The 15,554-nt window shown below is 41.1% G+C and overlaps 2 protein-coding genes across 10 annotated transcripts in view; one reads left to right on the top strand and one right to left on the bottom strand.

The window, feature by feature from the left end:
• Window positions 1-11,058, bottom strand: part of itgb3bp (integrin subunit beta 3 binding protein) — a 13,637-nt gene extending 2,579 nt beyond the window's left edge. For 2 of the 8 annotated variants that reach the window (XM_045687806.1, XM_045687805.1), the window contains exons 1-8: window positions 10,923-11,058; window positions 10,641-10,768; window positions 10,341-10,398; window positions 10,060-10,150; window positions 9,469-9,538; window positions 8,466-8,544; window positions 8,148-8,235; window positions 6,908-6,964 (exon numbers count right to left, since the gene is read on the bottom strand). In XM_045687806.1, the coding sequence (XP_045543762.1) occupies window positions 6,908-6,964; window positions 8,148-8,235; window positions 8,466-8,544; window positions 9,469-9,538; window positions 10,060-10,150; window positions 10,341-10,398; window positions 10,641-10,645 (448 nt within the window). In that variant the 5' untranslated portion in view covers window positions 10,646-10,768; window positions 10,923-11,058. Of the gene's footprint in view, window positions 1-2,714; window positions 4,127-6,907; window positions 6,965-8,147; window positions 8,236-8,465; window positions 8,545-9,468; window positions 9,539-10,054; window positions 10,151-10,340; window positions 10,399-10,640; window positions 10,769-10,922 lie in introns of those variants that run through there. The other 6 variants (XM_045687801.1, XM_045687802.1, XM_045687803.1 and 3 more) reach the window with 6 other exon arrangements.
• The window catches only part of efcab7 (EF-hand calcium binding domain 7), a 19,832-nt gene continuing 15,208 nt past the window's right edge, over window positions 10,931-15,554 (top strand). Inside the window, exons 1-6 of one of the 2 annotated variants that reach the window (XM_014123435.2) lie at window positions 10,931-11,047; window positions 11,254-11,399; window positions 11,721-11,932; window positions 14,015-14,104; window positions 14,228-14,314; window positions 14,475-14,667. In XM_014123435.2, coding sequence (XP_013978910.1) covers window positions 11,255-11,399; window positions 11,721-11,932; window positions 14,015-14,104; window positions 14,228-14,314; window positions 14,475-14,667 — 727 coding nt within the window. In that variant the 5' untranslated portion in view covers window positions 10,931-11,047; window position 11,254. The remainder of the gene's footprint in view (window positions 11,048-11,253; window positions 11,400-11,720; window positions 11,933-14,014; window positions 14,105-14,227; window positions 14,315-14,474; window positions 14,668-15,554) is intronic. The other variant, XM_014123437.2, reaches the window with a different exon arrangement.

Here is a 15,554-nt window from a genome sequence, read left to right as displayed (position 1 = left end):
CTAATTGATTAAAAGTTAACATTACCAGAGGGGGAATCTTTGTGAATAATGTTTCACTGGAGGACAAAATCCAAACGACTGAAATCATATCTGAAGGAATGCGTAGTCTGAGGCTGCAGCAGTGCAGCCCAGCTTCAGTTGTCACCAAAATAGCCTCTAATATAATATACATCACTGCTCTTTAATTACAGCTGTGTTTAATCAAAAAGCATAAAACGCCTCCCAAGCAGATGGCATGTGTCTGATGAGAGGATTGATGTGTTAGATCGTGGTGAGGCTTGGGCCTTAGCCCTGGGAAACCACCCCAGCGCTTTGATTACATTTAAGGAATCCTGTCTTTAATACACCCCATTACTGCTGTGCTGACATACAAATCTTCCCCAACATGGACCCATCTATGGCCTGATCAATTTTTATACTGCTGAGCAGTCCCCTTTCTCATTTTTTCCCCACCTCAAAATTCACATTATATAGGATTTTCTTATGGAAAAATGGCAATAAAAATCTGTTACTGCCCAGAAGATGTGCGCATCAGTGGGTTGCCCATGACTAAATGCTTCTGAGAAAATAAAATGTATTTCTGTAGTAAGCAGATCTGTTTACATGTTATTTATTTTTCTGCTTTTAAGAAAATATATTGTGAAGTGCAACATTGATTTAGATCATAACAAATGTCTCTGTACAGGTCGGAGGGAGAATTTACGAATCCTTTGCACAACTCCTTTAATTGAATTTTCCAAATCTCTCACCACACACAAATAATCAATACCTTCTGCTGAGGGAAACTTGCCTCAGAATTATTATGGCCTTAGCTTTACAATTCTGTAGTCATCAGCACATACAGGCAGGAGTCCTCCCTACTGGGGTATTTGTAATGCCTGGACAACCCTGTGGATTTATGTCTGCCTGAACCCTGATTGCTCACAAAAAGTGACTTCTCCAGAATGCTTACCGAAACTTTTGCTAAACTTAAATAATGACCGTAAGTGCTGCTCAACACCACAGCAGGCACGTTGAAGAAAGAAGAGAAAGGGAGTGGGTTCAGAGGTTTGGACGTCAAAGTTCAAATATTATTGTCGATTGACCCCACTGTCTTGGCAGTGTGTGGCCTGGCGCTGTACTGAGGTATGCTGTTTGAGGCATTGCTTGGCCCCTGAGACAGCATCAGTCTCAAAGCCCAGATCTAAGAGCTGGTGTTATCTCAACACGGTGCAGGAAACAATGAGGTGAGTTTATTAGTCACATGCACAGGGTAGAAGATGTAAATGCAGGGTACAGTGACATTCTTAAGCTCCGAACAGTGCAGGTCAAAAAGAAGTGAATGAAACAAGAATACAAATAAGGTACCAGTCAAAAGTTTAGAAACCTACTCGTTCAAGGGTTTTTCTTCATTTTTACATTGTAGAATAATAGTGAAGATATCAAAACTATGAAATAACACATATGGAATCATGTAGTAACCAAAAAGTGTTAAATCAAAATACATTTTATATTCTTCAAAGTAGCTACCCTTTGCACACTCTTGGCATTCTCTCAACCAGCTTCATGAGGTAGTCACCCGGAATGCATTTCAATTAACACGTGCGCCTTGTTAAAAGTTAATTTGTGGAATTTCTTTCCTCCTTAATGCGTTTGAGCCAATCAGTTGTGTTGTGACAAGGTAGGGGTGGTATACAGAAGATAGCCCAATTTGGTAAACGACCAAGTCCATATTATGGCAAGAACAGCTCAAATAAGCAAAGAGAAACGACAGTCCATCATTACTTTAAGACATGAACATTTCAATAACTTTTTGCAGTCGCAAAAACCATCAAGAGCTTTGATGAAACTGGCTCTCATGAGGACCGCCACAGGAAAGGAAGACCCAGAGTTACCTTTGCTGCAGGAGGACATGTTCATTCGAGTTACCAGCCTCAGAAATTGCAGCCCAAATAAATGCAAGTAACAGACAACTTCAACTGTTCAGAGGAGACTGTGTGAAATCAGGCCTTCATGGTTGAATTGCTGCAAAGAAACCACTACTAAAGGACCCCAATAAGAAGAAGAGACTTGCTTGGGCCAAGAAACACAAACAATGGACATTAGACCGGTGTAAATCTGTCCTTTGGTCTGATGAGACCAAATGTGAGATTTTTGGTTCCAACCACTGTCTTTGTGAGATGTAGAGTAGGTGAACGGAGGATCTCAGCATGTGTGGTTCCCACCGTCAAGCATGGAGGAGGTGTGATGGTGCTTTGCTGGTGACACCGTTGGACACTTAACCAGCATGGTTACCACAGCATTGTGCAACGATATGCCATTCCATCTGGTTTGCGCTTAGTGGGACTATCATTTGTTTATCAACAGGACAATGACCCAACACACCTCCAGGCTGTATAAAGGCTATCTGACCAAGAAGGAGAGTGATGGAGTGCTGCATCAGATGACCTGGCCTCCACAATCACCTGACCTCAACCCAGTTGAGATGGTTTGGGATGAGTTGGACCGCAGAGTGAAGGAAAAGCAGCCAACAAGTGCTCAGCATATGTGGGAACTCCTTCAAGACTGTTGGAAAAGCATTCCAGGTGAAGCTGGTTGAGAGAATGCCAAGAATGTGCAAAGCTGTCAAGACAAAGGGTGGCTATTTGAAGAATGTCCAATATATATATATATATATTTTATTATTATTTGTTTAACACTTTTTGGTTACTACATGATTCCATATGTGTTATTTCATAGTTTTGATGTCTTCACTATTATTCTACAATGTAGAAAATAAATAACACTGGGAGGGCCCTCGGGGACAGGAAGAATTTCTTCAGCCTCCTGAGGTTGAAGAGTCAGTGTTGTTCCTTCTTCACCATGGTGTCCATGTGGTTTGACCATTTCAGCTCTTCGAAGATGTGTACACGGAGGAACTTTATGTTTTTGACTGTCTCCGCGGCAGCCCCGTTGACGAGGATTGGGTTGTGTCCAGCCTGGTTCCTCCTGAAGTCCTCAATCAGCTCCTTTGTTTTGCTGATGTTGAGGTTGTTTATCTAGTACCGTGCCGTCATAGTGCCTACCTCCTCTCTGTAGGTCGTCTCGTCGTTGTTGGTAATCAGGCCTACTACGGTCATGTCGTCAGCGAACTTGATAATGGAGTTGGAACTGTGTGAGGCCAGGGAGTACAGAAGGGGCATTAGGACGCACCCTTGTGGGGCCCCCCGTGTTGAATCATGCTCTAGTCACAAAGCAGAGCAGGACGCCTAGGGCTTTCCCTTTTACCAGGCGCTCTCTGGAACACTGGAGTGTAGACACTGAAAACAGGAAGCTTAGCTCACACAACTCAGCAGGCGTTTTTGACTTTTCCAGCCACACAATATGACCCTTAGTTCTGTGAATTAGTTAACAGAGTGTCTTTGAACTGCATTGTTTTGACCCAAATTGAGCATTTTTCCCCCTTAACTACAACTGTTTGTTTGTTTTACGGCAGCCTATCAGCTTTTCCTGGAGAGTGCAGGCAGAATAATCCAATCACCAAATCGGATTTGTATGACATTGCATTCATTGTGGACTAACTGACTACACGAAAAGCTGACATTTAATTAGAAGAGAGAACTTATCAAATCTATAAATCAATCATGCTGGTGACCTCCTCGGAAGGCCTGATTAGGTCAGATTTACATTCTCATCTACTACCGTTGTAAAATACTATATTTTACCCATCACCACATGAAACACATACCCAAACTTATACTAGCCTCGAGGATGTAGGCTTACATAAACAATCTGTCACGGCAGTTACCATATTCGACAGGACTGTTACACTTTAGATCAATTATAAAGCAATTGAGAGCACTCTTAAATCTAATGGTCAGAATGGCTAAATAAATAAAATGAACTATAAATGTAGTGTCAGGGTGACTGCGTTCTTCCCAACCTGCAAAGCAGTTACACCTTTCAGAGCGTCTTACACTTTTCCATGCATTTAATACATGAATGCAGGGCCTGGACGCCACAGCCAGCGAGTCTAAAACGTTTTACACTGGGAAGCAGAACCATGCCTCCGTCAGCCTCCATAACACGATCACCATCATCGGTCTGGATTTCACGCTCCCTCCACAGCACAGATATGGGACAGCGCTCCGCTCGCCTTCTCCTCTGCCTTGAATAAAAAAGTTTGTTTACTTTAAAAATGTGTCTCAAGGCAACAGAGGAGCTATTATCTTCCCCTAGATATCTAGTTTGACGATGCGAACTTAGTTGTTGTAAGGGGGTTTATGGACAACCGATAAATTTCATGCTCCACCATGTGATAGAAAATGTGACGTTCCTTTGGTGTGGGGCCACAAGGCAACACATATGTTACGCTTCTTCACTGTAACTAATTAAAACAATTTTCAACGACCTTATCAGAAAACAAGCCCGACTTGCCAACAATCCCCCTATTCATTTTCCACAAAATCACCATTATGTGATTGGATCACAAGTATAGCTTTGCTGGAGGCATAATGTGTGCCTGAAATAATCAAATTAATTCTCTGCCTGGGAAATTGTGTTTGTGTTGGGAAAACAAAATGTTGTTTTTCTCCAAAGATGATAGTTTTACTATTGGAAAATGGAGACAGACAAACACATTGAATGAATACTGGATAAAATTGTGATAAATAGGCCTAGTAGTAGATCAGATCAAAGCCTAGTAGCCCCAAGCCTGTCCATGTGACTGCATTCAAACCCATCACACCCCTGTCAACCAGCTCATTAAAAAAAATCTTGTTTTCTTACTATCCCTTCATTTAAAAGGGTAAATCTGCAATTGCTACATCCATATACCCATTGATTGAATATAATGTATGAATGCCTCATGAACTTATTAGTTCATACCCCCATCAGAACTCAAAATACAAGCTTGTTTTACTCCTTCATTTGTAAACAAAACATGCCTAAAAACATGGTTAAAACTATAATTTTGGATTTCATGGATGGTAAGTCCTTGCATCAATTGGTCTGTAAATTTCAGAGCAGTTACATTTCTCTAGCCCCATCCCTCAGCTATTTACCAAAACACTGGCTGGGTGATTGCTTTGTAGTTGTTTGAACTGTAGATTGCCCCTTTAAGAAATACTAGAGAAAAGTCACCATCATAATAACATATGATAATCTAATTACAACCCAATTCAACGCAGGAAATATCTAATCTGAATGTATGGACAATGTATGGACAAGAAGTTTGTTTTATGGTGTAGTTATAGGATTGGTCAAAAGGAGAGGAACCCACGCACCGATACACTTTTCATTTTAGATGCTGCTATTGTTTTGGCCATATTGACCTTCCTCAGAGCACATGATCTCATAAAAAAAATATTTAAAAGCTAAACTCAGCATAAAAAGAAATGTCCTTTTTCAGGACCCTGTCTTTCAAAGATAATTTGTAAAAATCCAAATAACTTCACAGATATTCATTGTAAAGGGTTTAAACACTGTTTCCCATGCTTGTTCAATGAACCAAACAGTTGATGAACATGCACCTGTGGAACGGTCGTTAAGACACTAACAGCTGACAGACGGTAGGCAATTAAGGTCACAGTTATGAAAACTTAGGACACTAAAGAGGCCTTTCTACTGACTCTGAAAAACACCAAAAGAAAGATGCCCAGGGTTACTGCTCATCTGCGTGAACGTGCCTTAGGCATACTGCAAGGAGGCAGGAGGACTGCAGATGTGGCCAGGGCAATAAATGCAATGTCCGTACTGTGAGACACCTAAGACAGCGCTACAGGACGGACAGCTGATCGTCCTCGCAGTGGCAGACCACGTGTAACACCTGCACAGGATCGGTACAGCCGAACATCACACCTGCGGGACAGGTACAGGATGGCAACAACAACTGCCCGAGTTACACCAGGAACACACCAGGAACACACAATCCCTCCATCAGTGCTCAGACTGTCTGCAATAGGCTGAGAGAGGCTGGACTGAGGGCTTGTAGGCCTGTTGTAGCGCAGGTCCTCACCAGACATTACCGGCAACAATGTCGCCTATGGGCACAAACCCACCGTCGCGGGACCAGACAGGACTGGCAAAGTGCTCTTCACTGACGAGTTGCTGTTTTGTCTCACCAGGGGTGATGGTCGGATTCGCGTTTATCGTCAAAGGAATGAGCGTTACACCAAGGCCTGTACTCTGGAGCGGGATCGATTTGGAGGTGGAGAGTCTGTCATGTTCTGGGGCGGTGTGTCACAGCATCATCGGACTGAGCTTGTCGTCATTGCAGGCAATCTCAACGCTGTGCGATACAGGGAAGACATCCTCCTCTCTCATGTGGTACCCTTCCTGCAGGCTCATACTGAAATGACTCCAGCATGACAATGCCACCAGCCATACTGCTCGTTCTGTGTGTGATTTCCTGAAAGACAGGAATGTCAGTGTTCTTCCATGGCCATCGAAGAGCCGGATTTCAATCCCATTGAGCACGTCTGGGACCTGTTGGATCGGAGGGTGAGGCTAAGGGCCATTCCCCCCAGAAATGTCCAGGAACTTGCAGGTGCCTTGGTGGAAGAGTGGGGTAACATCTCACAGCAAGAACTGGCAAATCTGGTGCAGTCCATGAGGAGATGCACTGCAGAACTTAATGCAGCTGGTGGACACACCAGATACTGACTTACTTCTGATTTTGACTCCCCTTTGTTCAGGGACACATTATTCCATTTCTGTTAGTCACATGTCTGTGGAACTTGTTCAGTTTATTTTTCACTTGTTGAATCTTATCGTTCATACAAATATTTACACACGTTAAGTTTGCTGAAAATAAACAGTTGACATTTCTTTTTCCCCCCCTGAGTTTACAAGTGTCTACCACACTTGGTAGAAAATAATATGATTGTGTCAATAAAGTATTGTTTATCCTAAACACTTTAAAATGTTATTACATAAGAGTAGCAATTACCTTGCAAATGGCTCTGGCCAGCACCATTCACACCGAGGCAGGACTCTGCTTTGGATGCTGAAAATATGTTCCAAATCTCATAACATTTTTGGACAACAACAAGCATACTGACAAATAGAAAGTAACAAACAAAATATCTGACAACCATTTATTTGCGTTAAGTAACCCCTGGCCCCAACTAACTAAATCTAGTTTACAAACCAAACTAACACATTTGGCACGTAAATTCTAGGGACTATTGCTTTTTCAGTGTATTACTTCACGTAGTTCCACTATAGCAGGGGTTGGCAACCGGTGGCCAGTGGGCCAAAACCAGCCTGCGAGTGATTTTTGTTTGGCCCCCCAAAAGTCTTAGTAAAAATAATCATAATAAATTGGTAGAGATTTAAATTTTTGAAAAAAATAATAATAAAAAAGACAGTAAAACAACCAGTATTTCAGCTCAAAATACGTTTAATTTAGTAAATCTGGGTGGGCATAGGCCCAACAAACTTGGGAGCCAGGCACACCCACTGGGGAGCAAAGCGCAGCCAAATCAGAATGTGTTTACCCCCACAAAAACGCTTTATTACAGCTGGGTGGCTGGTCTCAGACGATCCTGCAGTGAAGAAGCCGAATGTAGCGGTTCTGGGCTGGCATGGTCACTCACACATGGTCTGCATTTGTGAGGCCAGTTGGACATACTGATAAATTCTCTAAAACGACGTTGGAGGCGGCTTATGGTAGAGAAATTAACATTAAATTCTGTGGAAACAGCTCTGGTATACCAATTGCACGCTCCCTCAAAACTTGATACAACGGTGGCAGTGTTGTGACAAAACTGCACATTTTAGAGTTGCCTTTTATTGTCCCCAGCACAAGGTGCACCTGTGTAATGATTATGCTGTTTAATCAACTTCTTGATATGCCACACCTGTCATGTGGTTGGATTATCTTGGCAAAGTAGAAATGCTCACTAACAAGGATGTAAACAAATTTGTGCACAAAATTTGAGAAAAATAAGAGCCTTTGGAACATTTCTGGGATCTTTTATTTTAGTTCATGAAACCAACACTTTACACATAGTGTTTATATTTTTTGTTCAGTATAATTATGTTCCGGCCCCCTGACCATCTGCTTCGACAAAAATCGTCTTGCTGCTTAATCTAGTTGCCTACACCTGCACAATAGCTTATTGAATGACCCTTGCCATCACACCATATACTGTATGGTTATACTAAGTGGTTAAAACCCCACTCACCAAGTTCTCTGTGCCTCCTCAGTTCGGTCTTCAGGTCAGCAGAGCCCCTTGAAAAGAAACTCTTCAGCTCACTGCTGCCCTCTGCAGCCTGATGCCAAAAACAATACATCACTTTTCTCAGATCGATATGAAAAGGGTGAGCAGCTCCTTAACATCAAATATAAACTGCCCCTACAGTGCATGCAATGACCTGAGAATGCCAGAGCAAAAACCAAGGTTAAGGCTATCATATATTGCAACTCAAACTGGAGCTATGATGGAAGCACTAAATGTCCCTTTTCATCGATAGGGAAATTTGACAAAATATTTTTTACTCACCACTATTTTCTTCAGCTCTTGCCTTGCCTTGATAAATGCTCCAACTGATGCTTCCAGTTTAGAGCTGATGGCATGTAGTCTGGTCCAAATTAATTAAATGTCCAAATGAACAGTGTTAAATACATTCAAATCATAGGTTAGAGATATAGGATTATACTACTGCTATAGTTAAAACTCTCATAATATCCCATAATGACAGCATGTCTAGTCTATCAAATACGTCATGACCATACTTGAATGGTAACATTTAAATAGATCCCTCTTAAATGACTGCACTATAAAATTCAAAACTAATGCTTGTCTTGATGGATAGAACAGACTCAAAATGGGTATGCTTTGGGGAAGGAAATTGCCCTCATCTTAAAGTACTCTTATCCAACTATTTTTAGTGCTATGTAAATCACTGATAATTCGGCCAATGATGAATCCACTTCGTTGCATGTCTCCTGTCATTAAATTATGATTCGTCATAATGACCATTGCCAAGTGTGGCAATTGAAATATATCCCCCTTCTTAATAAAAAGGAGACATCAACAAACAGGACGTTATTATATACTGAACAAATATATAAAACGCAACATGTAAAATTTTGGTCCCATGTTTCATGAGCTGAAATAAAAGATCCCAGAAATTCTCCATACTAAAAATATATATAAAATGCTCCTTTCTCACGCGACAGCATGTTCCCGAAATGTGTCACGCTGCATGAAACAAATGGTGGTCACACCAGATACTGACTGGTTTTCTGATCCGCGTCCCTCCCTTTAAAAGGCATCTGTGATCAACAGATGCATATCTGTATTCCCAGTCTTGTGAAGCCATAGATTATGGCCTAATGATTTTATTTCAATTGACTGATTTCTTTATATGAACTGTAACTCAGTAAAATCTTTGAAATTGTTGCATATGTTGCGTCAAAATTTTTGGTTCAATGTATATATAGCTAGCTTAGCAGTATTGCTGTTGTGTACATGGAGACATTGTGATATTTACAGTACTCACATTTCCACTTCCGTCTGTGGCACTTGTGGTTTATGGGAATTAGCAGTTTTCCCTCTGGCTTTGGCTTTACCTGTTGAAGTACAAAATGTCGCAATGGTATGCAAATTCATGAACATTTTATATAGATGAATAGACAAGCTATACATTTATATACTGTCCATTATTACTATTTATAAACTAGGTGAATCGAGCCCTGAATGCTGATTGGCTGACAGCTGTGGTATATCAGACCTTATACCACAGGTATGACAAAACATTTATTTTTACTGCTCTAATTATGTTGGTAACCAGTTTATTATAGCAGTACCCTCATTGCGTCACGCCTAAGAACAGCCCTTAGCCATGGTATATTGGCCATATACCACATCCCCCGTGCCTTATTGTTCCTGCATACTACCGCTTCTTTTACGCGTTACTCTTTTATTGTTGGTATTGCATAATGTACTGGGAGCTAAAATGTTGAGGGAGCTAACAAACATTTCACTGCACTTTTTATTCTGGTTGTAAACTGTGTATGTGACAAATATTTTTTGTTTTGTTTGTTGATTTTATGAGGTTATTCCTTTGTCATGATGTGATGCCTTACTGTACCAGCTTGGGGAGCTGCACTTGGACTCATCTGGCAGGTACCAGTCAATGGAGAGTAGTTCCTGTCTGGTGCAGGTCTCTTGGCTGGTGTCTGCTTTGTGCACAGACACACAAATAATACATTTACCCATTACATTTTCTCCTGGTTATGCTTATTAGCACTAACGTTATGATGCAGAACAAAACTCACACACCCAAAAATTGCCAGTTCAATTCAGCTAGCTACAGTAAGTTAGGCTCAAATTCCCTTATAACAATCACTGATGTATTCTACATTAACTCACGTTGTCATTGTCCTCCAAACGGAGTGTTCTTTTTACTCTGTGAAAGACAGTGAAGATACTTTAGAAATATGAAGGGAAAAAAGTGTGTATTAGAAACTATAGTACTGTTAGCTTAATTAGTACCCCCCAGGCTAACTTGTTTAGCTAACGTTAGCTACTGTAGCGAGTTCGCTAGTTTATCGAGAACAACTACTTCCAAACAAACTTTCATTTGCACAGTTATTACATTGTATGATGAATTAATAATGTTGATAAATGTGTAGTTATCTAACACAAAGGAATAGATAGTAAGAAACTTACGGCATTTTTTGTTGATAGTTGACAAACAACTTCTGAGAAGCCCAGTCCAATGGTAACAAATTTGGCGCGTAAAGCGTTTGCAAGAGAATTTGAGTCCTCCGGAAACATGAGCAATACGAAACTCTTATCTGTCGGTCATAATTACATCTCTTATCTTTAATATCAAAGTATTCGCATATAGTATTGATAAAAAAAACATATGTATCATTAAATACACCTATTTTTAAATATATGTTTTAAATTATTGTTTTATTTAAATTATAAGTGAAAATATATGGGAACCTTTCACATGTCTTGTTCCTTCCGATGTCCTTTTCTCAGTGCGTCGCGAAATGTTTGTGTACATAGCAACTAAAATACCGTTATTTCTGGTCCAAACTGTTGGAAGCAGTCATTTTTTCAACGAGGTAAACATCTGTACATATTAAGTGCGTTTTAGTTGTTGCTGTTCGACTTGAATTATTACGAACCACCATATTTGTTGAGAATCTGTCTGCTGCTGTCAGTGCTGAGTTCTCTGTCTGGCTAAGTAAGCCGGTTAGCTAACGTTCGATAGATAGGTTGCTGTATAGCTAGATAACTAAACTGTGTGATTTACATATATTTCCGACAGAATGTCTCTACAGGCATCTTCTCAGTCTATCGGGATGCAGAAATGTACTGATGAGGAAACGTTCTACATGCACTGCAGAGCCGCCTACCTGACTGTATTTAGGTCTAGTCTGGCCAGTATCACCTCCAAACATCAGCTATGCCGTGGTAAGTAAACGTTCTCATCATTAGTCATTCGTTTTCGAATCAGAGGGCAATAATTTGTGTAGCTGCTAGCGTGCTAACGTTACTGGCTGCAGTAGCAATTATCACGTTCACATACAGTCAGTAGCTAAGTAAATTATGCATATCAGTGAATTCTTCCACGACCTCATAATACTGCCTGCTTAGAATGTATAACCCCTCTGAATAGGCTACATCTAGTGGAAGTTGCACTCCGCTAAATGTTGTAGCTACTGAACAACAAGTCATCATCATTGCCAACTGTTATGAAAAGATGTAAATTCATTCATTTTCGATTTATCTTAGTTCTCCAGCAGGCAGGCAGAAATCCATCCCAGGCAACTCTCAACAAACATTGGACCCCAAGAACCACTAAGCTGAACTTTGATGATTTCTGTGAGATAGTGAAGAATGAGAGGCCGACAGAGGCGCACGAGTTGATGAGAGCCTTCAGAAAGATGGACATTAATGGAGATGGCTGTATCTCACACAGTGAACTACACATAGTCCTCACTTCAGTAAGTACTGCCTCATTGAAGTCATTCTACATCATTCAGATATTTCTAGGTACAGTATAATACGTTGAAATGAAAGTGTGATACATTGTAGATATGTACATGAATGGCTCCAACTTATACACCTTTCAAACCAAGATGTTTTTCCTCCAACTTTAGCATCCCGCCAACTTTAGCATCCCAGCAACTTTTTTTTACGGCTTTTCTTTATATCTGAAAGATGTTGCCGGTATCAAAGCCTAAACTTGTATTTCCACAAACCCGACCTAGTCATAGTTGTGGTAAAGTTCTGCCTACGGCTTAGTGTGAAATGTACCCGTAATGCTGAGGCGGCATTGACACGCACTACGCTCTTAAGCTCTTGATGGTTGCTAGGCTGCGCCCATTACTACTATCCTCCAGGCAGTTCTAAACTTTGCGAGTGTAGCAGTATTGCTTCTGTCCCTCTCCTCGCCCCCACCTGGGCTCGAACCACATCATCAACTGCCTCCCACGAAGCATTGTTACCTATCGCTCCACAAAAGCCGCAGACCTTGCAAAGCAAGGGAAACAACTACTTCAAGGTCTCAGAGCAAGTGATGTCACCGATTGAAACGCTATTAGTGTGTACCCCGTTAACTAGCTAGCCATTTCATACCGGTTACAGGAGGCATGTCACCTCACCCATCTCTTCCCATAGCCCACCACCTGCACTGTTTTCTTACCACAACTTGATGGATCCATAAAGAATTACTGTGGTAAAAAATATCACTGAATGATGAAAATATGGAAATAAAGTAGGCTGATGCAATTGAAGGCATCAAATTGTTGCTTATACTGAAACTCCAAAAGTCATCAAATTGTTATAATACATTTGAAGCAACCCACTGGGCAGACAGTGGTTGGACCAACGTAGAATAGACGTTGAATTGACGTCTATGCCCAGTGAGAATACTCTACCCGCGTGTGGTCAACTATTTCAGCACCGTTTTGTGCTGCTTTGAGACAAGCGTGGGGACTCATCTTGATACATCAATTAATGTCAGATTTTTTAACATTTATTTTTCTTCTTCACAGAATCTCAGTTTGGATATTGGTTAGGCTACATTTAGGCTGTGGAAATGTTAGATAAGTTGAGGTGAGTGCTGCTCATGATCATCTTGTCTAGTTGGCTCATTCATTAGCACTGAACAGAACATTTTGCCAGCATGTTGTGTAGCTTAACAAGTGAATGATTTTGCTCTTCACTCGCCGCTAAGTAACCTAGGCCTACTCCTGGTCAAAAGCCTGTGACTTGTCTTAATCAGTCAATGTGATTTTGTTTCTCTGAATCGTTGTTTGTATATTTGGTTAATTCTCTGGCTGGGCAAATAAGTGGAGGTGGTATAGCTCGTCTATTCGTTTTCTCATCTATCACTGATCATTTAGCATGCATTAATGTGGCCTAAATCAAGTGTAGACCTATTATTTTGCTTGATCGCGTATAGGCAACTTCAAAAGCCTGCGGCGGTTGTGAAATATAAACACGAGACTCACATGCTTTTGAAAACATATAGATTGCTATTATTTTCTATGGGTATCATAATGAAGATACTGTCATTGTAAAGTCCTGCGGCTGCTCCTAACAAAGTGGAGGAAGGTTAGGAAAGACATTAAACGTGGATAAAAAAAAATCATGGGCTTGCTTTGGGCTCTGTTTTCAAAATATCACCTTTTTTTTATATGATAGCAGTTTCACACGTTGCCTTGATGCAAGTTGTGTGGGAAAAATATTAGGTGTATTTTATTCTGTTTATATTTCATTGAATTCTTAGTCTACTATAAAATATATGTGTTGAATGTGAACATGGTGCCTTGTCTGTGAACATAATAACTAATGATTTCATGTGCATGGCCATATAGCCTATAGGCTGCACAGACCAGCAACAACATTAAACTCAAAATATGCTGTTCTATTATTTTGAAAATATATTGTATTTGTCTTAAAATGTTTCTTAGGACCGAAAACAAATTAATCATGGATTTCTTTGTGATGGTGTATATTCAATGGATTTATTAAAATCGATGTCCACCCACATGGGCTCACAACTACTCCCATTCCTACAGTTGCCGGCATGTGCACGGGACATAGAAAAGGCTTGTCCCAGAAAGAATGTGGTAAAAATGGGACCGTATGAATTGGGTTCAGAAAAACAGGTAAAGTCTGTCTGTAAAGGGTGTTAGGTCATCACATGCTACTTACTTACACTGAGATCAAAGGCCCAATTCAGTCAATGGTATGTTGCTCAAAATTGATGATTAACTTTCTCGTTCTTCTAGAGAGGTGAAAAGATGGCTGCCAAGGAGGTGGATGCCATTTTTTCATTAGCTGATACCAACAAAGATGGCAAATTGGACTATGCCGAGGTGAGATTGGGATGAGAGTTTGCTATTTTTAGCATACTTTTTCCTTGCCCTTTACTATAGGCCTACATGTATTACTCTAATTGTACTCTTTAGCATGCACTTTCATGTATTATACAGCCTTAACATGACAGCACTATATCATTGCCTGCTTGTGTCCCAGTTCTGCAGACTGTTGGAGTCCACGGCAGAGCAGTGTCAGATTGCAGCTCTGGAGAGACTGGAGGCTGATGCCAAGCTGAAGAGGCAGAACTTTGGCAACGAGTTAGACAGCCCTCCAAAGAGCTTAGCTTCCACCGCTGTGACTGTCCCCCAGCCACCACACAAAACAGAGCCGGACATCACACTGAAGAAAGGTACTGCAGATCTCTGGTAGAGGAGTGCTAGCCTAGAACAGTACTATGCATGTTCACACACACAGACACTCTCTCTCTTTCTCACACACACACACACACACACTGCCTATAAGTGCTCTCTTCTGGAGTAGTGATAAGGAATAAGTAATAGGTCTGTTATTGATTGATTTTCCTCCCCTGATGACAAATCACCTCATTAAGACACTCCATGCATCATCATCTCCACACCATTACACCAGTTTGTTTGTAGGGAGGGGATTCTAAAGCATTGTGATTTAGGTAATCATATCTTCCATTATGAAGTAGGTTAACAGAGGGAGGGTTGGGAGGGGTGTGTGTGTGTGTGTGTAACGTCCCCCACTGAGAGACCCAGGGTAGGCCTGGGTTCATATACTATTTGAAATAATTTCAAATACTTTAACTGGACGTGATTGAGCCTGCCTGGCATAATAGAACGAATAGAGACGTTGCAAAACTGCAGACCCCGCCCGTCTGGCGCTCCAGTCAGGAGTACGCGAACGCTAAAAGTATTTGAAAGATTTCAAATAGTATTTGAACCCAGGAGGTCTGAGCTAGGGCCAGGCAGGGCGGGCCAGGGATGGGAAGATGGAGTGGGTTGCTTTAAGTGGTCAGTCTGTGTTCATGTTATTGATTGGGGCGATCCCTCAACTGCTCTCTGAGACCATGAGGGATTAAACAGTCATCTAGGGGAAGGCTTCTCTAACCAGAGCTGCAAAAATAAATGAGTTGTGAGATACTGGCTGGATTATCCATATATTGATTTATCCGTCCTTTACATGTTAACACCCTTCTGACACACTTTACGTGTTAACAGGCTTCTGACACACTTTACGTGTTAACAGGCTTCTGACACACTTTACGTGTTA

The sequence above is a fragment of the Salmo salar genome, chromosome ssa10 (assembly GCF_905237065.1).
Source record: "Salmo salar chromosome ssa10, Ssal_v3.1, whole genome shotgun sequence".
Taxonomy (NCBI): domain Eukaryota; kingdom Metazoa; phylum Chordata; class Actinopteri; order Salmoniformes; family Salmonidae; genus Salmo; species Salmo salar.
This window is presented reverse-complemented; position numbering and strand designations above follow the sequence as displayed.